Here is a 20418-nt window from a genome sequence, read left to right on the forward strand (position 1 = left end):
CTCCGGGTGGTACCAACAATCCCCTATTGAGGTGAGGCAGGGAGGAGGACTATTTCCTCCTCCCTGCCTCACCTCCACCCAAGACACTTCCCTTCTGGAGCAGCCCAGCTTCCTCCTGAGCTTCCATTCCTAACTCAGGGACACCCGCCTGCCTGGATTCCAGGTGTCTACTGCGTTGGAACCTAAAGGTTCCAAAAACACCCAGGCTAGGGAAGCACAGCTGGTGATAATGGGAGAGGGAAGAGGAGGCGCAGAAGACCAAGCCAGTAGAAACAACAATCAGGGCCAGCGATCAGGAGGGGAGCTCGGGTTGTAATGCTGATATGCCTTTGTTTAGGGAATCTACTTCCCCCACATACACCCAGGCCTAACCCATTCTCTCTCTCTGAGCAGCCCTTCCTAAGGAAATATTCCATCCCCTTACTGTGCTCCCCTTCCTTTTACAGGCCACGAGTATGTGAGGATTGCCAAGTTATTAGCCAGGTTTCCCATGGATCATCAGTTGGCCCAGTGGCATATCAGAAAAAACATCCACCCCATCCAGGCCCTGCCACCAGGATAGGATGGGGACCAGGACTACTGGCTAATAATAGGGGACTAGATGTTTTGAGTATCAGTACTCATAAGGGCCTGGGCCCCTGCTGGAGCCCCTATAAACAGAGAAGGGGTGTGCACAGTCTTTCCCACCCCAGACAACCCTGGCCCCTTCAGCCGCAGAAGCAAAATGCTGATCCTCTCTGGGTGGGAGATGGAAACAGCAGCCTGGAAAAGGGTACGACTCTTGTGGGCTCTGTTGCTTATGGGTTGGGATGCCCCCGAAGGGAGGAGAGGGGTCCCAAAGACCCTGCTGAGGAAGGAGGGGAAGCCGGAAGTAAGGTGTTAACTCAGGTTGGCCACCTTTCTCCCCCTCTCTGGAGGTGAATCACCCTCTGAATGGAGGTGTTTTCCAGTAAGCTCCTGAAAGCCTTCCCTTTATTAGCCCGCCTTGTAGGAAAATGTCAGATGTCAGACTGGCTGGCGGTGTCAGACAGTGTTAATGCCATGCCCCAGCCCCTCACCTTGGCAAGCTGGGCAAGGGAATCATTATATTACAATTTATAAATAAGAAATAAAATAAAATTATTGGGTGGGGCTGAGGCACTGGGGGAGAGGCTAAATAGTCCTTTTTTTTTTTTTTTTTGGAGACAGAGTCTTGCTCTGTCACCCAGGCTGTAGTGCAGTGGCGGGATCTCGGGATCTCGGCTCACTGCAAGCTCCGCCTCCCGGGTTCACGCCATTCTCCTGCCTCAGTCTCCCGAGTAGCTGGGACTACAGGCGCCCGCCACCACGCCTGGCTAATATTTTTTTCTTTTTTCTTTTCTTTTCTTTTTTTTTTTTTTTTTTTTTTTTGTAGTTTTAGTAGAGACGGGGTTTCATCGTGTTAGCCAGGATGGTCTGGATCTCCTGACCTTGTGATCTACCCGCCTCGGCCTCCCAAAGTGCTAGAATTACAGGCGTGAGCCACCGCGCCCAGCCTAAATAGTCCTCTTTAAGGAGTGCACACCATCAGCCCCACCTACCTAGGACCCGGGATCACCTCCTCTAAGTTCAAGGTTGCCCCTAAGCCAGGCATAGCCCCATTTTCTCCCTCCCCCTCCCTCTCCCTCCCTTCCAGTCGACATCGTCTGCTGCCCACACCCCCACATCTCAGCCAGCAGGCCCTCGTTTGCTCGGGCGCTTCGAGGTTTCTATGCCTGGGACGCTCAGCCCAGCAGCTCCTCTGCTAAGCGGTAGAGGAGCCGAGAGTACCAATGCATGCCAGTCGGCTGGGCGGCCCCGCCAGGGAGCAGCGCCCCTAGGGCGTGCAGCAGTCGCAAGGGGGCAAAAGCGCGGTGCGCCCACTGGTGACTCTCCAGAACCGCGTAGCACGAGGCCAGGACATCGTTCACCAGCAGCGTCCCGTGCGCTGTGAGCGGCGCGAACACCCCCACGGCTTCCTCCCGCGCCACACGGGCCACGCGCGTTGGCTGAAGCGCGTCCCCGCCGGGCGCCAGCACCGAATCCCCAGCGCGTAGCCGGCGCGCGAACACCGGTGCAAAGTCGCCTGGCGAGGGCGCCGGCCCTCGAGCCGCAAACACCAGGTGCCAGGGTGTGAGCAACAGTTTGCGTGGGGGCCGCTCGGTCTCCACAGCCACAAATGAAGCCCGGCGCTGCAAGTCCCGGTCCAGGAAGAGCAGCACCGGCGTGGGCACCACCCGGCCTGACGCATCGGCAGCCAAAACCCAGTCTCCGCGGTGCAGTTCCCGTAGCCCCTTCCGCTCGCCGCTCCACAGGCGCACAGTTGCATTTCCCGGAAAGCAGCCGCCCGCCCGGACCGCCAGTGAGTTATCTGCAGGGAACAACCACAGGGAGGATTGAATCAAGACCAGTGGTTCCAGAATGATGGCACCGAGTCTCAAGGCCAGCGCAGACATCGCCAGTCCTGGACAACACAATTTCCCATTAACTTGACTGGCCCCAACCTGGGCAGAAAAGGAAGGGTGGTTTTCTTTCTTTTCTTTTCCTTTTTCTTCTCTTATTTATTTATTTATTTATTTATTTATTTTGAGATAGGGTCTCCCTCTGTCGCCCAGTAGATGGAGTGCAGTGGCAGCATCTCGGCTCACCGCAACTTCTACCTCCTGGGTTCAAGCGATTCTCCTGCCTCAGTCTCACGAGTAGCTGGGATTACAGGCATGCGCCACCACGCCCGACTAATTTTTGTATTTATAATACAGATGGGATTTCACCATGTTGGCCAGGCTGATCTCGAACTCCTGACCTCAAGTGATCCTCCCGCCTTGGCCTCCCAAAGTGCTGGGATTAGAGGCGTGAGGCACCGCCTCGGCCCCTGGACAGGTATTTTTCAACACTAAAGCCCGCTTGGTCTCCCCTAGGGTGGCAACAGGACTACTGCAGACTCAGTTTAACGGAGGGAGCCCCCTTTGGGCGGATTTTACCACCCTCCTCCTACTGTACCAGCTTTGACCGACACGTGGACGTGGTTGCGAGACTCGTAGTAGACCCAGTCGAAGCCGGCTTCCACTGCGAGGCGCGCCAGCAACCCATACTTGTTGCGGTCGCGGTCAGACGTGGTGATGTCCAAAGCACGGCCTTCGTAGTGGAGTGAATCCTGAGCGTGGTGGCCGTCCTCGTCCCAGCCCTCAGTCACTCTTAGGCGCACTCCGGGCCACATGTTCATCACCGCAATGGCCAACGCGTTCACCCGTTCCTTACAACGCTGGCGGGGGAATAAAGGAGTCAGTCTCCCACCACCACCCTGGGGGCAAAAGGGACCTGGACAGGAGGGCTGATTCTTTGTTATTCCGGCCCCACTCCTCCCCCTCCCAGCTTTTGAGTGTCCTGGAGAAATGAGAATCTGAATAGATGGTAGTCGCCAATCTGCACTCCGTTCCCAGGGCGTCGTTGGAGAACTGTGGGGTCACCTCTGAGGTTGAGAGTGGATGCCCATACCTACCTCCTTCCCCATTTTTAATGCCCGTCCCTCACCCCTATCGGTTCTGGGACAGCGGCTTAACCTGGGAGAAGGCCAGAGTTGGGAGGGCGAATGGAAGCATGGTCAGGGAGGGCCTGGTTGCTCCCGGGGAGCCCCTGTTTGAGCCTGGCCCCCGCCCCAGGCACCGGCTCTCCTCCCTCCGCCTGATTCATCTTTTGTTTCATTGCCTTCCCTGGCACCGGGCATCGCTTCCTTCCTTCCTTCCTCCTCCTCCTTTCGGCCCCTAGCATTAACCCCTTCGTGCTCCGGGTGACCCCCACAGAGGTGCCCAAGAGGAGCTGTGCGGGATCAAGGCTGCTGGAAAAAGGATTGGGGTGGCGGGGGTTGCGCGAAGTACAATGGCCATTCTCCGGGATGACTTAACCGAGCGAGAATCCTGAGCCCAGGCCGGGGACGCGCAGGGAGAAGCGGACTCAGCAGCTCCGGCCACAAAGGCGCTTTTCAGCCGCCCCGGCTCAGGGAGAGGAAAGGGCAGAAAGCCGCGCCCCCCATCCCTGCTCCGTCCGGCTAGGTCCCCTCCCCCCGCGTGGCCAGTCTTCCCAGTTCCAGCTAAGGCTCTGCCAGTCCGGAGAGCCCCCATCTCTCCCATCTCTGCTCTAAATGCAGCCCAGAAGGGCGTGAGAATAGCACCTGAGAATAACGGGATCCTTGCGCGGATCTGGGGAGCCCCCTGCAGGGTGAGAGTGGAGAAGAGGAAAAGAAGCTGCGGCTGTAAGCCTGCACCTGGGGGAGTGAGACCACAGTTATCTTGGCCGCTGCAGCCTGGGAGCGGGAGACCTTGGCGCACACCATAGCAGGGACACCGCGGGAGGAGGCGCAGAGGGACAGCTTCCTTTTTTTCTTTCCCCTCCGACTTCTCACCTCGGACTTGGTTTCCTCCTAACAGAAGGACACTTTTCCCCCTCTCCTTCTCTAGTCGCCTCCACCTCCGCAGAGTTGGGGGGTGGGGGAAAAACAGGAAAAGTGGTAGCTCCTTCCAACTTTGTCGTTTCGTCCCCTAAGGAGGCCCCGAGGCCCTGACCTGCGGGGGCAGCAGCCCAGTGCAGAGCCAACTCAATGGAGGCCTTTTGCAGCCAGGGTGTGGGAGATAAGTAAGGCTGAGGGGGCTCCCAAGCCTGTCGGAGCCCCTCCTGAGCCTGTCCCTTGTTCTGCCCACTCTGCTGCAGGTGGCAACCAGAGAAAAGGGTCACAATGTTCCATGGCCAAGGAGGAAAGAAGAAATGCCCCTTTTCCAATCTCTGGGTAGGAGGAAGGCTTCAGGGCAGAAGCAAAAGGAATTCTTTCTCCCCTGGACAGGTTTTCCTAACAAAGTAACCTGGAAAACTATGGCAATTAATCAGAGGAAATCCGTACCCCTCCCTCTCCCCTCACCTCCCCACTCCATACACAATTAGGTGGTGTAATGGAAAGTATATAGGGCTCAGAACCAGGAGTCCTGAATTCTAGTCCCAGCCATGCCACTTTAAATTGTGAGAGTTTAAATGGCTTTTCCTCCTGGGGGAAGTCCAGCTCTCAGATGTAAAATGAGGGTGGCAGTCAGGGTGGGGAGGGTTGGAGGAATGTGATCTCCCAAGTTTTCTTTCAGTTCTAACATTCAAGATCACTGGCCAGGCTGGATGAAGTGGCTCACACCTGTAATCCCAGCACTTTGGGAGGCCGAGTCGAGAGGATCCCTTGAACTCAGGAGTTCAAGACTAGCCTAGGCAACATGGCAAGACCTCATCTCTACAAAAAATAAAAAATAAATCACTGGCCAGAGGTGGTCCTTCTCTTCCAAGGCATTGCCCACCTCACTCTAGGCTGATTCAGTTCCAGTGCTCAAAAATGGTAGTTGAATTTATCTTAATTGTGTAATTCCAAGGAAAGCCCCTGAGATAGGCAGAGCTTGGAAGACTTAGGAGCCCTCTGATTCTCAGGTGGGCCCATCTGTTATTCTCACTGAGGATGACTTTTTACCCCAAAATTGTCATTTAGACCCTAGGATAGCCCTAGAATAGACCCTAGAATAGATGTGTCCTGGTTCTAGGACATGTTTCCCATGCCAAAAGCAATTTCTGCCCAGCCCCTCCTCAGGTACATCGTCTGGTGACCTGACCCTTGGCCACCCCTGTCCCAGCCCTTTTCAGTCTCTTCTTTTCGGCCCACAGAGCTTTTCTACAATCAGGTCAGGAGCCAGGCTTCTGTCTGCTGCCTAGCCAGCTCCTGGCCCCCAGCTCACCCCAGCCCTTCCTGCCTGGCTGGGTGGCTGACCCCCGGTCCACGCCTCAGCCATTTCCCGTCTCGCCTGCCGCCATCCTCCTTTCCCCGCCCTCGCTGCCTCTCCCAGCTTCACTCTCACTAGTCAGTCCCTCCTCCCCTCCCCATCCCAGACTCTTCTAGTCAGGATCCCTCCTAACCACTCTGTCCAGCCAGTAAGGATTCCCTCCCCCCCCTCCCCCGGGGCTGGTGACAAGGAAGATCTTTAAGGCTTTTAAGTCTCTGTAGGTGAAGCTGGACTCACCCTCCTGGGCTGCCACAGGAAAACGGAGGAGCTGGCAGTGCCCTGGCTCAGGTAGGGAGAGGCCCTCCTTACCTCGGTCATCAGACGGTCCGCACCACTGTTCTCCTCATCCTTGAAGATGATGTCGGGGTTGTAGTTGGGCACGAGGTCCCGGAAGCGCTCGGAGCCCCTTGCCACCTTCCCCTCGGCAGGCCCACTGGCGCCCAGGGTCCGCTCAGGCACGCCGGGCACAAATTGCTTGTAGAGTAGCGGCACGAGCTGCTTGCGCGCATAGCGCCGCCGGCCAACCGGCCCCCGGCCCGGCCCGCAGCTCTGGGCTGGCAGCGCCAGAAGTGCCAAGCAGCACAGGGGCAGCAGATTGGTCAGGAGAGCCATGGATACAGCGGACCTGGGCCAAGAGCGAGCGTTCCTGTCCTCACTAACCCTCCTGTCAGTTAAGCATCTCCACAGGCACCAGAGAGGGCAGCAGGCAGAGCTGCCCCCAGAGTGCCCTAGCGCTCTTGTGGCTCAGTGCACCTGGCTGCTGCTAGCTCTGCCCACGTGCCCCCGGGTGGGGGGGTCGTCTAGGACCTGCTACTGACGAACCATCATAGCAGGGAAGGGGGGTCGTGGGTGAGTGCCAGCCCAGCCCGTCTCTGCTGCAGGACTCTGGTGCTGCCAGAACGCCCGGACTCCGGACTCCGCCTTAAGTGGCCCCTGGCCCCGCCCTCCGCCCTTCTCCCAAGATCGTCCCACCCCCTCTCACCCGGGCGGGGGATCTAGCCGGTCACTGCTAGTCCATTTTGCGACTGAAGTGTGTCCCATCCTGGAAACCAGGCAAACACCTGCCTAGGAAATCCTTGTAGCTTTACAGTCCTTGGCTGCCTAAACATCCTTCTACCTCCAAGCCTAAACTTGGAACCACACCACCGTCCTCTGATACTCGAATTGGAATTTTTGCTCTCTCAAAGCCTACCCTGGCAGGCCATGCCCTCTGCTGTCATCCAGGAAGTATGGGTTCCAATTTCTGCCCAAGACCAGCCAAGCCCTTTGGGCAGACAACCAGAGCCTCCCTTCTCTGTGGTCCTCCCCAGATCTCCCCAACTTCCATCTCTCCTCACACTCAGCATTAAGCAGGACTGGGAGGTGAGGATACCAGGGGCCCATTTCTCTACTAACTTTACAATCTCCTTTGGAACTTCCCCAGAACTAGGGACAGAGCTTGGTACTTATTGTCTGGTTTAGGACTTCCAACTTTTTTCCCCTTCTCTTCTTTGCCAGGCATCTAATAGCTGCTGCTTTTCAAATGAATAACTTGTCGGTTGGAAGCTGCTGAAGGGCAGTGGACATTCAAAAGTCTTTGTAAGAGGTGAGGATCGCTTCCCTTAACCGTCCATCTAGGCACTTCAGCTTTCTCCCTCAGTGGACTCCCCGGGCTCCATTTTCAGCCACTCAGATCTCATCTCAGAGGCACCACATGCAATTTCTTTTGTTCAGAAGTCATTTCTTCAAGAAGCCTTCCTTGATGTCCCAACACTGCCCACCTGTGTTCCCTCAAGAACCAGTACTTAACTGCAGTGGTAGAACAGTATTAGAATTATTTGGCACCTTACTAGACAAAGCAATCTTAAGCACACACATATTTATCATGTATCTCCAAGGTTAAGTGCCTACTCTACAGAAGGGTGCTCTGCAAGTATTTGTGGAATCTACACTTTGTGTTTCATACTCACTCTCCCCTCACCCCACTCTATGGCTAGTACTCATAGCAACTTAGCATACATTAGAAAAAAACCAGGCCAGGCACAGTGGCTCACTCCTGTAATCCCAACACTTTGGGAGGCTGAGGCAAAGACCGCTTGAGGCCATGAGTTGAAGACCAACCTGGTCAACATAGTGAGACCCCATTTCAAAAAAAAAAAATTAATTAGTGGGGGATGGTGGTACATGCCTGTAGTCTTAGGTACTCAGGAGGCTGAGGAAGGAGGATCACTTGGGTCCAAGAGTTCAAGGTTGTAGTGATCTAAGATCATGCCACTGCACACTAATCTGGGTGACACAGTGACACCCCCCCCAAAAAGATGGCTGGGTGTCGTGGCTCACCCCTGTAATCTCATCATTTTGGGAGGCCAAGGCAGGTGGATCGCTTGAGCTCAGGAGTTCAAGACCAGCCTAGGCAACATGGCAAAACCCCATCTCTACTAAAAATACAAAAATTAGCCAGGCATGGTAGCATGTGTTTGTTGTCCTAACTATTCTGGAGGCTGAGCTGGAAGAATGGCTTGAGCCCAGAATGCAGAGGTTGCAGTGAGCTGAGACTATACCACTGCACTCCAGCCTGGGTGATAGAGCCAGATCTTGTCTCACAAGAGAAAAAAGAAAAGAAAAAAGCACCCCTTCCTCAAGATGCCTGACTTTTATGAGAAAACTATCATAGTAACTATCCATACAATGACTATGAGGTGAATGGTGTCCCTGGAACTTGTGCAATACACAATCTGTATAACTCTAAGTTTTGTGCTCTTACCACCAGCATAGCACATGGGCTCTTCAAGAAACTGATGGCCTCTAGTAAAAAGCTAGGTTCTTCTCTCAGGTAGGAAATGAAAATCCTTGTCAGCCAGCCACTTATTTTACTCTATATCCAATAGTTAAGGCAGGGAGGATAGGGCTGAAGGTGTGAGTGTACCGGGGGAGGTTATCCTACTCCTATGCCCATGTCCTAAGGCCATGGATATAAGGAGTCAGGGGACAAGCCAGCTTTAAGCAAGGCTGAGGATGGAGGAGTTTTCCACTGCCCAACTGCATGGCCTAACACCAGATCCAAGTCCCCAAAGGATGCTAGTAATATAGATGAAGGGGAAGGAAAAGGATGGTGGGCAGGACCCCTCTGCTTCTCTTACTGGGCAGACTCAGGACTGGTGGGAGCAAGGCTGTTCAAATACACACAGAGACAGGCGCTTTAAAAAAACAAAGCAAATCCTGGGATCAACTTTATTGCTGATGGGTGAAGCCTCCTCCTATCCCCTTAGTCTTTCAGGTGGTCCAAAGCCCCTCCAGGATAGCACAGTGCTTAGGCTCTGCTGGGCCAGAAGCAAGGGAGACAATCTATCTCCCAAGCCTGGCCTGGCCCAGTCCTTTCCCTGCCCCCACCCCACCCTATTGCACATCAAATCATGTAAACATGGCTATGGGCATGGCCCAGAACAGCAGTGAGGCAGATTGATGTGTAAACAGATTTGGGACCAGGGGCTAGACCCAGTCACCCAGCTCTACCCCATGCTGAGGCCACAGTTAAGTATGGAAAAGCAGGAGGTCCTGGTCCCAAACTCTGGCTCAGATTATGCAACAGTGCAGATGGCTCTGCTCCCCTCTGCCACCCACCCTCTCAGATTCCAGGTCCTGAGGTCCAGCTAGCCTTGGGCTTCCCTCCAGGCCTAGGCAGCAGATGGCAGTGTCCAGTTTTCTCCCTCCCACCCCCAGATGGAGGTCACTGGTGCTGGGTCTTCCTAGATGCCCGGGGGAAACCAGAGACGGGCAGTGGCAGTCTGTCCAACCCTGGAGAAGAGGAGGAGATGGGCAGTCAAAAGCAGGTCAAAGGTCCAGTCCGTTAGGGACCAGACAGCCAAGCCACAGAATGTGTGGATGAGGTATGTTACCCACAAAGCAGGAAGCACACCCTCTCCCCTGCTGGGGTGACGGGGTGACCCGTGATCCAGAGTGTCCTAGAATAACTACCACCCCCCAACAGCCTGCACCCTCACTCCCTCTCACCGAAGGCCCGGATCAGCTCTGCCCGCACAGCTGCAGTGAAGGTCTTCACCAGACAGAGTGTAGTGAGGCCTGCAAAGGCTGCGTTGTAGAGGAACACAATGTAGAAATTGCCCAGCCAGTTGAAGCGTCCAAAGTCACCCAGCAGGTCAAAGCGAGTGAGCCCTGAAGTACAAAGGCCAGGATGAGAGGTGGGCTCTCCAGGCCCTTTTCTGCTACCAGTCCAACTTTGTGCTGCCTCCTGGTGGCCACATTTCAACACTGCAACTGATAGGTTGGCCTCTCCCAATTCTACTCGGCAAGCTGACTAGCAGTTCGGGACTGTTCAAAGTGTCAGCAGCTAGGCTTGCTTCAGCTTCGCTTCCAGAGTCTGGTATCTTCTCCTCCAGTAAGGGGCCTCCTCTGGCTACTGGTGTTCCCAGGAACTCCCAGGGCCTACTACTTGTTCCTGGGCCTGGAACAAGCAGTTCACCAAGTTTTTTTAGTAGACAGAACAGTGTGGTTGCTGAGCGCTCAGACTGATCAGGCTGCTTTGGTTCATGTCCCAACTCCACCCCTAACTAGCTGTGTGATCTGGGGCAATTTCCTTAAATTTTCTGTGCCTCAGTTTCCTAAGAATTAAATGAGACAAAACACATAAAGCACTGTCTGTGCCAGGCACTATTCTAACATTTACTGGGCCCCTCATAATACTATCATAAATCAAAAAACTCTGCTCCCCACCTGTAAATATTCTTACCTGCATCCACCCTGAAGGAACTAACTGGAAGACTCACAAGCCTACTGTCTTACAAATTCTCCTGGCATAAATACAAATGATAGAGTGGAAATAATATAACGTTAAGAATTAAACAGAGCTGTTTTTTGTTTCATTTAATTTGGTTTTGTCTTAAGACAGGGTCTTGCTCTGTTGCCCAGGTTGGAGTGCAGTTGCACAATCTTAGTTCACTGCAGCTTCAAACTCCTGGGCCCAAGCAATCCTCCTGCCTCCGTCTCACACATAGCTAGGACTATAGGTGTGCTAATTAAAAAAAAAAACAAAAAACTTTTTTTTTTTTGGGTAGAGATGGGGTCTCACTATGTTGCTCAAGCTGGTCTAGGACTCCTGGCCTCAAGTGCTCCTCCCACCTTGGCCTCCCAAAGTGCTGGGATTACAGGCGTGAACCACTGTGCCTGGATCACAGCTGATTTTTTTTTTTTTTTTTTTTTTTGTTCTGAGACAGACTCTTGCTCTGTCACCCAGGCTGGAGTGCAGTGGTACCATCTTGGCTCGCTGCAACCTCCACCTCCCAAGCTCAAGCAATTCTCATGCCTCAGCCACCTCCCAAGCTCAACAATTCTCACGCCCCAGCTGGGATTATGGGCATGTGCCACCATAACTGGCTAATTTTTAAATTTTTCATAAAGATGGGGTTTCACCATGTTGGCTAGGCTGGTCTTAAACTCCTGGCCTCAAGCCAATCCGTCCACCTTGGCCTCCCAAAGTGTGGGATTACAGACGTGAGCCACCAGGCCTGGCCCCAGAACCGATTTAAATATGAAATCACATATAAAACACAGAGGGTGATGTGGTATTTAGGGGGAGGTAGGAGGGCGGTTGTTACCTCTGCAGCTCACATACTACCTTGGGGTGAACTAGTTACATTCTCAAACTTTTTTTTTTTTTTTTTTTTTGAGATGAAGATTCGCTCTTGTTGCCCAGGCTGGAGTGCATGGCATGAGCTCAGCTCACTGCAACCTTTGCCTCCTGGGTTCAAGTGATTCTCCTGCCTCAGCTTCCTGAGTAGCTGGGACTACAGGCATGCGCCACTACGCCTGGCTAATTTTGTATTTTTAGTAGAGACGGGGTTTCTCCATGTTGGTCAGGCTGGTCTCGAAATCCCAACCTCAGGTGATCCGTCCGCCTCGGCCTCCCACGTGCTGGGATTACAGGCATGAGTCACTGCGCCCAGCCACTCTTGAACTTTTTAACCAGTTAATTATAGATATAGCTCTTAAGGCAGGAGAAGGAATGAGTGTATTATCTGACACCCCAGTGTAGAGAAAGCACTAGCCTGGGGTTCAGGAGACAAGGGTCCTAGACTGACTTGACCTTGCCTCAAACTAGCTGTATAATCTGGGTCAATCAGGTAGCTTCTCTGTTTATCATCTTTCAAACAGGAACATTTACTAGATTACTCACCCAGGAGAAAGATTTAGAAAAAAGTGTGCTCCCCGACCAAAAGTAGAAGTAAATAAGAGAGGCAGTAGCAAATGGAAAAAGTATGTACTTTGCAGCAACAGTACCCTGAAGCTCAGTGTAGGCACTTTACAGAGCCTCGCTTTCCTCATCTGTATAATGCGGATAATACCTACTCACGGGTTTGTTGTGGGAATTAGAGAAAGCATGTATATAAAGTGCCTGCTTTACATCAGTAAGTACTCAAAAAAATCCAATTCCTTTATTTCCTCCTTTCAATACTTACCTAGGGTTCGAGAGAAGACAGGAAGTGCTGAGCTTAGGACCAGGAGACAGACACAGTTCCCAATTATCTGGGTGGAAACAGGGAAAGGAGTGGTGAGGGTGGAAGAGCTGCAGGCACCTACCTAGTGCCCATCCACACCCCAGAGGAGGCTTCCCTTACTCCCTCCCAGCTACCTGCGTCATGGCGGTGTCATGCCATCTGGGCCGCAGGCTCCGGAAGAGTGGAGAGCTATAGAAGCCCACAACTGAGGACACCATTAGGTAACTGCCACTGCATTAAGGAAGAACTGGCTGGCTCCTAAGAATTAATAACTCATCTCAAAGGGAACAGAGCTCTCTCTCAGCCCACTTCTTATTTATTTATTTATTTTTTATTTATTTATTTTTGAGACAGGATCTCACTTTGTCACCCAGGCTGGAGTGCAGTGGTGCGATTTCAGCTCACTGCAGCCTTGACCTTCTGGGCTCAAGCGATCTTCCCACATCAGCCTCCCACATAACTGGGAATGCAAGCACGCACCACCACGCCCAGCTAAGTTTTTGTATTTTTTGTAGAGACCGGGTTTCACCATGTTGCTCAGGCTGGTCTTGAAATCTTAAGCTCAAGAAATCCACCCACCTCAGCCTCCCAAAGTGCTAGGATTAGCACTGTGTGAGCCACTGCATCCGGCCTCTTTTTTTATTTTCTTCTGATCAGATTCTACTGAACCACTAGCTCTCCTTTCAAAATTAAGTATTTTCCTTCTTTCTGAACCCGCGGTTGATGAAAACTTGCCCCATTTCCCATCAGTGTTGCTCAGAGTCCCAAAGGAGACAAAGTCCAAGAAGTGCTGTCTAGAGTCCCAGGAGACAGGTTTTTGTATTCCAGAAGGATACAAGATGAGTACAACCTGAACGACGGCACCAAAGGAGCCCAGCTTGGAGAAGGAGACCTGGCCTAAGGAGGCACCCTGAGGAGTGGGGCAGTGTCACTGTGAGCATTCCCCACCATCAGCACTACCCGGCACCCAGCCTTCCCACTGTCCTCAGCTTCTGCCTCCTCTCCCCAGCTGTTCTTAGGCCCTCCCCAAAGGATATGGTGGGAGGGCAGCCTGGTACCTGCATGCCTCGGGGCATGGCAGCCTCATCGATGAGCAGCTCCAGGATGTGGATGGCCACAATGAGCACAGACAGGCCCTGTGTGAGGCAAGGTCAGACTCCCATCCCACCCCAGACCACAGCTCGATCCAGAGCTAAAGGAATGGGCAGAGACTCTGGTCCAACATTTCCAGTTTCCAAGACTAGCTCCGCTTCCAATGAGCTGTATGGGACCTCATCAAAGCTGTTATTAGCAACAGAGTGCCTTTGAGGACATTATAAGATACATCTCCTCTAGGTGGATGGATTGCGAAAAGGATTAATAGGAAAAGGCATCTCTCTTCCTCCAACTGATAAGATATATTCTTGAGTCCATAGGGGAATCGACTGCTTATTCTCATGCCAGGGCAAACCTGCACAACTACTCACTGACCCTGTGTGACCCTGGGCAAGTCACTCAACTCTGTCTCTTTATCTACAAAATGAGGATTGATGTGCTCAACATTTGTGCTCAGCACAGGCAGGACATAAAAGCAGGCACTCAGTGAGAAGCAACCACTATTACTGATGATAACTAGATCCCCTCATCGCCTCCCCTCTCCCTGAGAAGGCCTCGAGTACTGAGGGTCCACTCCCCACCTCTAGGGCTGGTATACCCACCGTCAGCACCAGCAAGCACAGCATAGCCAGGGGGTAGCCTAGGTTCCGTTGCCAGGCTGAAGCCTTCCGCCGCTTCTCTGTGCAGGGATGGGAGGCTGTCAGCAAGCACCTGGAACCAGGGGCTACTCTCCTTGGGGAAACCCAGGTATCCCAAGCCCTACCAACCCACATACCCAGCAGGACCCTCTGTGTCTGCAGAGCCAGGAGCTGTCTGTGTAGCAGCTCCATGTCTAAAGGCAGCCAGCAGGAAGTAGGATCTGAGGGCAGAGAAGATGGTGTTGCTCCCAAGTTGGGCAGTCTCTGCCCAGGCCAAGCCCACCACCCCATCAGGGAAGAACTGCAACTCACTACAGATCCTGCGGGTCAGGGCTGCCTCCTCAAAGGCTGAGCAGTACAGCTGCTCCTCCAGGTCTTCCAGCAACTAGGGGCAGGGGAAAGGAAGAGACTGACTTTCAGAGGCTCCCTGACCCAAAGGCCCCAGGAGAACCCTGTTCTTCCCAGGGCTCCGTAGTCTCAGGCCTCCCCCAAACCCTCATTCACCACCCTGTGGCCCGCAGCTTTGCTCAGTCCCTCCCAGTTGTCCTGTATTCTGCCCTGCATGTCTGGTGACCAGCTCTGCATGATAGGGGTACAGGATACAGGAACCAACAAAGGCTGCAGCCCTCTGCAAGTTGTGCACTACACAACCATAGGGTTGTTTCATTGTTTGGTTCCAGCTCTGCAGGAAGCTCACCCTGCAGGATCAAAGAGCAAGGAATACCACATACCCGGGGCTTGACCAGCAGCTTCCCAGTGACGGAGAACATGCGGGCGAGACCCAGTGGAGTACACACTGTGAGAACAAGAGCCAGTCACCTGCCAGACCCTGCTCTCCACCCCTTGCCTAACATGCCCCTCCATTCCCCCTCCTTCCAGCCTGGTTACTCTGGTCCAAGGACCCTACCCATTCCCTCCCAGACCCTGTACACTCACCCAGGAGCAGCAGAACCCCAAGGAAGGAGATGCATGAGTAGAGGTAGGGGAGATAGTACTCCCAGAAGTCTAAGGATAAAAAAAAAAGAGGATGTCAGCTCATCTCTTCTTGCTTACTGGGGGCTGACAGGCCTCAGAGTCTAGACAAGGGCACAGTCCCCACAGCTGTTAGGCAAGTAATACAAATGAAGAAAGCTGGCCAGCATCAGCAGAAGAGGGAATGGCAGGGCCTATAACCAACGGGAGATCCTAACCCCTAACTAAAGGGTATAACTGCTGTTTGGCCCCCATCACCAGGGACTAATGTAGCCAGATCTTCTCCTTGTCAAGCAAAGTTAGATATCTAGATGTTAATATGAAACCTCCCAATTTAAAATGTTAGCAACTGAATAATACATATTTTAAAAACCATTGCATAGGCCAATGAAACATTTCTGCAGATTGGATTTGGCCAGATGTCTATCAGTTTGAAACTTCAGTCAAAGGGAGAAGGTGCCAACCTTTTCCACTTTAGTAGGTTATAGTCTTTCCAGGCAGGTGGACATGGGCCAACTGAAAAGCCACACAGCCTGGAGGAAGCTGGGCCACTCACCATAGAGTGACTCTCTGCTGGCCTTGTTGTTATCCACAATGGCTGACGCCACCCACACCATACCTAGCACCAGCAGAGTGAGGAGCATCAACATCACCACTGTCTCATAGACCCGGCCCAGGACACCCTACGGAAGGAGGCAACAGGTGAAGGAGGTTAACATCAGGGCAGTGTGGGGATGGAAAGACATCAGAGATGGTGGCCAGCCTGCGGGAACCAAAGAGGTCTGGATTCAGGAGATAAGAGAGAGGGTTTTCCTCTTATTCTGCTAAGTTGCTCTGTCTTCCCACTCCCCAGTCTAAGGTCACCCCACATACCAGGTGTTCTTCATTTGCATCTCCTTTTCCCAGACCCATTCCTTGTCGTTGTCTGCTCTGGGAGGCTGACCTCTGAGGTCTGCATCCCACAAGCTCTTTGCCCTCTAGTTTCGCATCCAACAGGAGAATGGAAGGTAGAAAAGAGGTGAGGGTATGTTTCCTGTGAGTCCTCCCACGTCTGCCACCATGGTTTTGGCAGTAATTATGACACAAAGACAACAGCTCCTCTCTGGGCAGCTTCACATCCCTGGCTTCAGCTATTAGTGGGTTCTAGAAACTATTTCCTCCCTTTGTCTCTACAGGCCTAAGGGTGGTAATGACTTCCTACTGTCACTAGAGCCTCAAACTTCCTTTAACTAAATCTCTGCAAATAGCCTCTTTATTAAAATCTCTTCAGTTGAACCATGTGTGTGGAATTCCGTTTCCTGCCTGGATACATATCCCCTACTTACCTTTCTGGAGCCAGCAAAGCCCTCGGACTCAGTGAAGAAATATGCAAAGGGCATGAGGAAGATGAGGGACAGGTTGGAGAAGAGAAAAACAAGGTTCCAGAGGCCTAGAGCAAAAAAGGAAAAGCAGAGATGGTCAGTAAAGGGAGGGGCAACCGACAGGAGACTGACCATTTGCAGGAGAAGCGGAGAGGGAAGGTGCGACACATGACTGATTGGCCCACGGCTGCCTGAGTCTGCCCGACTCTATCTGCTCTCTGCTCCCTATCCCCACCCCAAGCCGCCTCTAGGAGCCACAAACCATGGATGAGGGAGCCGTTGAGCCACTGGATGTAGTAGTTCCGAGGCAAGGAGAGTAGCACCTCATTGCTGATGATGGAGAAGGGCAGGAGCAGGACAGCACCCAGGGCAATTGCCAGGGTAAAGGTGCACAGCTCGAGCCTGGGCAGAGAAGGGGAGAGTGTCCTTGCTTAGCTCAGCACTCACTACTCTGTGCTGGAGAAGTTCTATTTGTCCTGAGGGCACCTGTGGCTTCCAGAACCAGCTGTAGCAATGACAGAGCTAAGGAAGGAGCCGTCCAGCTGGGGTTCTACCCACTGCCGGCTGGCCCTAGCCCTTTACCTCCAGGGAAGCCCCAGCTCATGGGATGGGCACAGCTTCGGGCATTCATGGGAAGCCCGTCACCTGCCATGTCACATACCCAGGCTGTCCCCAGGAATGTGGTCCTCCCATACATGCCTATAAGTTATGCCAGGTATGATGCCAAAGCTAGGGGGCCTGGCTTCTCTTCTTTGCTCAGGGATATGGATTTCTGAGCTTACCTCTTTTTGCCCAGATAAGCACAGGGTCATCCTATGTGGCTATACCCTGCACAAAGGCATGAGGGCAAAGGAGGACAAGGGGAAACTGAAACCTAGCTTCATAGCCAAGGTCTATGCCCTGGGCTGCATACACTGAAGAGGGGCACTTCTATCTCGTTGGTCCATCAAGGGTGGAGGGCTACCTTCTGATCTACCAACTCAGAGGAGTCATCTCTCTCTCTTTCTCTGTATGTGCTAGTGAACATTGGCAGCCTGGAATATGGGCCTTCCTCTCAGAACCAAGCATGCCCCTTCCTCAGGGGTTCCCATCTTCCCCACACCCTGCTCTTTGTCTATCAATCTGCATCCCCACTCTGGTCGCTGGGAGGTGAAGCCAAGCTGGAGCCATTTCCAGTGACTCAGGCCCCAGCGGATGTTCCTGGCCATGAGGCTCCCACAACCTCCTGGCCTAACCAGGAAGACAGGAACAGCAGCTTTTCTGAGCGTCCCCAGGATGAGGTAAAGCCGGAAGCCAGAAATGGGGTGGAAACAGAAACTCTCTCTTCACCGTGTGAGACTTCCCCCTTCTCCCTCCAGCTCTAGGCCTCCCTAGATCCCAGTTCCTAAAGACCACTGGTGTTAGGTGCTGAGGCAGGGACACTTACGCAATCTTGTTGACTGTGGCATCTGCATCATCCACTGTAAGAGACAGAGGCACGGGGAAGAGGCAGGACATCAGGGGGCAGCTCTGAGGCCGTAAGTATTACAATGTGCTCCCCGCCCCATCCCTGCCCCCTCAAAGAAGGCAGAGCTGAACAGAAGGCTCCAGGAGACCACACATTATGAACTCCATAGCCTATTCTCCAGCCATGGTGGCAGCTTAAAAATCAGTGGTCCCAGGTGAAGAGAATACAGGCCAGACTTTCCTATACTTCTTTCCTCCTCCCTAGATCTCTCCCATCGCAGGTTCCTCTTTATATGCTCAAAATATTAATATAATAAACAACTAGTCTGTGAGGTTGGTTACATCAGTGGCTGGGTCTAGCAAAGGGAAAAGAGAGGAGGGGGAAGGGAGATTCACAGAGAAGGTCCCCAAGGGAATTACTCTAGGGTAGCTGCCTTGTTGGGTGGGGACTCATCCTGAGCCATCCTGAGAGGAGGAAAGGCTGGGGCTAGAAACTGGGGCAAGTGTGCCCCCACCTCCAATTACACAATGTCTAGGGAAGGAAAGTTGCAATCTGAGCATACTCAGGCTCCCCATAAAGAGAAAGGCCACCATCACCGGGTGCCCCAGTCATCAGGGAGGTCTCTGGTCCTGGCTGTGGGAGCACTAGGAGAGGAGATGACACAGAGACTGTGCCCGTAATGACATTCACCCGGCAGTTGCTCACTTCAGGTTCACAAAGGACTTTCACATTAACCACCTCCTTTGGTCCACACAATGGAGTAGGTAGACATCACTATGCCCATTTTGTAGGATGAAACTGAAGATCAGAAATGTTATATGACTTGCCCAGAAGACACTTCCATCTAGCTGCCCTTGCCCCTGTCTGTGCAGAAAGGGAGGCTGAAGAGGCAAAGGCTCCAGAACAGCCCCACACAGCCACTGCTCCTTTCCCAGTGGGCGCCATAGGCCCATTCCCCTGAGGCTGGTCCATGGCAACTGGAACTCTGGCAGGAGGGAGGGAAATCACAGTACCTGTGGTGAACTCAGCAGGCTTCTTAAAGCGGGTCAGGAAGATGTGGCAGAGGATGTACAGTGTTGCAAACAGAAGTGTTGAGATCTGTAGCAGAATGTGAGCTGGGATGAGAAGCTCTAACCTTTAGCACATTCCACAGCCAAGGGCCTCTCTGTTAATTCCATGGCCATTACTTCCTTAAGATAAGGCTCCATACTTCCAGGGGTTCCATCTGGAAGTATGTTCTGTTCTGATCCCCCAGGTACTTCCTTCTAGTCAGAGCCCCAGGGACCTCGAAGAAGGGCCAGACAGGGGCTGCCCCATGCACCTGGGGAAACAGCACCATGCCCAGCCCTACAAGGACTTCACTGGGAGAAAATAGCTTCAGCCCAACTCTGGTTGGTAAATGGGCAAAGAAAACTCCTAGAAATGCACAAGCACACACATTTCAAACCAGTTACACAACCAGAGGGAATTTACTTGGAGCACATTATTGGGAAGGGAAGCAGGTTTGAGGGGAGGAAGACGTCTGCATTGTCCTGGCACCCCATCACTACCCTACCCTCCTACCTCCACCCACACTGGTGCCTTGACCCAAAGTAGGTGTCATGTTTCTAGACGAAGTCACAACTTCTATTCCATGCTTATTCAGGGGCCTGAAAGATCAGGTCTGCTGGGCCAAACCAGAGCCTCATTTAATCCTCTACCCCTAACAGTGGGCTTTAGCTAGGGCCCAATATCTAGTGTTTCTAGAGCTGGCTAGACTGTCAAGTGACAGTGATGGCGGAACTCCGCCACGTTAATCTGCATATTCATTCCTACTCTATTCCAAGTAAGCTTCTACTGCCCAGAGGAGGAGCCATTGGCCAGCTTGGCTCTATAATCAAGAACAGAGAGTCTTGGCAAGGCACAGTGGCTCACGCCTGTAATCCCAGCACTTTGGGAGGCCAAGGCAGGTGAATCAATTGACGTCAGGAGTTCGAGACCAGCCTGGCCAACATGGTGAAACCCTGTCTTTACTAAAAATACAAAAATTGGGCTGAGCGCGGTGGCTCACACCTGTAATCCCAGTACTTTGGCAGGCCGAGGTGGGAGGATCATGAGGTCAGGAGTTCGAGACCAGCCTGACCAACACGGTGGAACCCCCCCATCTCTACTAAAAATACAAAAATTAGCTGGGTGTGGCGGTACGTGCCTATAATCCCAGCTACTTAGGAGGCTGAGGCAGGAGAATCACTTGAATTCGGCGGAGGTTGCAGTGAGCCATGATCGCACCACTGCACTCTAGCCTGGGTGACAGAGCAAGACTCCGTCTCAAAAACAAACAAACAAAAAAATTACAAAAATTGGCTGGGCGCAGTGGCTCATGCCTATAATCCCAGCACTTTTGGAGGCCAATGCGGGAGGATCACGTGGTCAAGAGATCCAGGCCATCCTGGCCAACATGGCGAAACCCCATCTCTACTAAAAATACAAAAATTAGCCAGGTGTGGTGGTATGCACCTGTAGTCTCAGCTACTCGAGAGGCTGAGGCAGGAGAATTGCTTGAACCCAGGAGGCAGAGGTTGCAGTGAGCCGAAATTGTGCCACTTTACTCCAGCCTGGCGACAGAGACTCAGTCTC

At 52.9% G+C, this 20418-nt stretch overlaps 2 protein-coding genes across 19 annotated transcripts in view; both read right to left on the reverse strand.

Annotated features, from left to right (window-relative positions):
• Nucleotides 1-1429: 1429 nt before the first annotated feature.
• Nucleotides 1430-7887, reverse strand: DHH (desert hedgehog signaling molecule). Its single transcript, XM_009180665.4, has 3 exons — nt 6108-7887; nt 2998-3259; nt 1430-2368 (listed from the first exon to the last, which is right to left on the reverse strand). Exons 1-3 carry the CDS (start codon nt 6408-6410, stop codon nt 1743-1745), a joined length of 1191 nt encoding a protein of 396 aa, XP_009178929.1. The 5' UTR covers nt 6411-7887; the 3' UTR covers nt 1430-1742.
• A 1088-nt stretch (nt 7888-8975) lies between these two features.
• LMBR1L (limb development membrane protein 1 like) overlaps nt 8976-20418 on the reverse strand; it is a 13673-nt gene continuing 2230 nt past the window's right edge. For 2 of the 18 annotated variants that reach the window (XM_021922291.2, XM_021922286.2), the window contains exons 2-16: nt 18816-18900; nt 17782-17815; nt 16618-16757; nt 16320-16423; nt 15551-15677; nt 14959-15027; nt 14754-14818; nt 14335-14407; nt 14160-14243; nt 13987-14063; nt 13348-13425; nt 13126-13199; nt 12424-12514; nt 12251-12317; nt 9957-10239 (exon numbers count right to left, since the gene is read on the reverse strand). In XM_021922291.2, the coding sequence (XP_021777983.2) occupies nt 10001-10239; nt 12251-12317; nt 12424-12514; nt 13126-13199; nt 13348-13425; nt 13987-14063; nt 14160-14243; nt 14335-14407; nt 14754-14818; nt 14959-15027; nt 15551-15677; nt 16320-16423; nt 16618-16757; nt 17782-17815; nt 18816-18900 (1407 nt within the window). In that variant the 3' untranslated portion in view covers nt 9957-10000. The other 16 variants (XM_021922287.2, XM_021922284.2, XM_009180668.3 and 13 more) reach the window with 15 other exon arrangements.

This window comes from Papio anubis, chromosome 9 (assembly GCF_008728515.1).
Source record: "Papio anubis isolate 15944 chromosome 9, Panubis1.0, whole genome shotgun sequence".
Taxonomy (NCBI): Eukaryota; Metazoa; Chordata; class Mammalia; order Primates; family Cercopithecidae; genus Papio; species Papio anubis.

What these genes read in the sequence shown, in the direction of transcription:
- DHH (XM_009180665.4), bottom strand. Translation starts at nt 6,410, where the DNA reads ATGGCTCTCCTGACCAATCTGCTGCCCCTGTGCTGCTTGGCACTTCTG. An exon ending in CGGACCGTCTGATGACCGAG is followed by an intron (nt 3,260 to 6,107) that starts GTAAGGAGGGCC and finishes TTCCCCCGCCAG; the next exon opens with CGTTGTAAGGAACGGGTGAA. An exon ending in CCACGTGTCGGTCAAAGCTG is followed by an intron (nt 2,369 to 2,997) that starts GTACAGTAGGAG and finishes TGTTCCCTGCAG; the next exon opens with ATAACTCACTGGCGGTCCGG.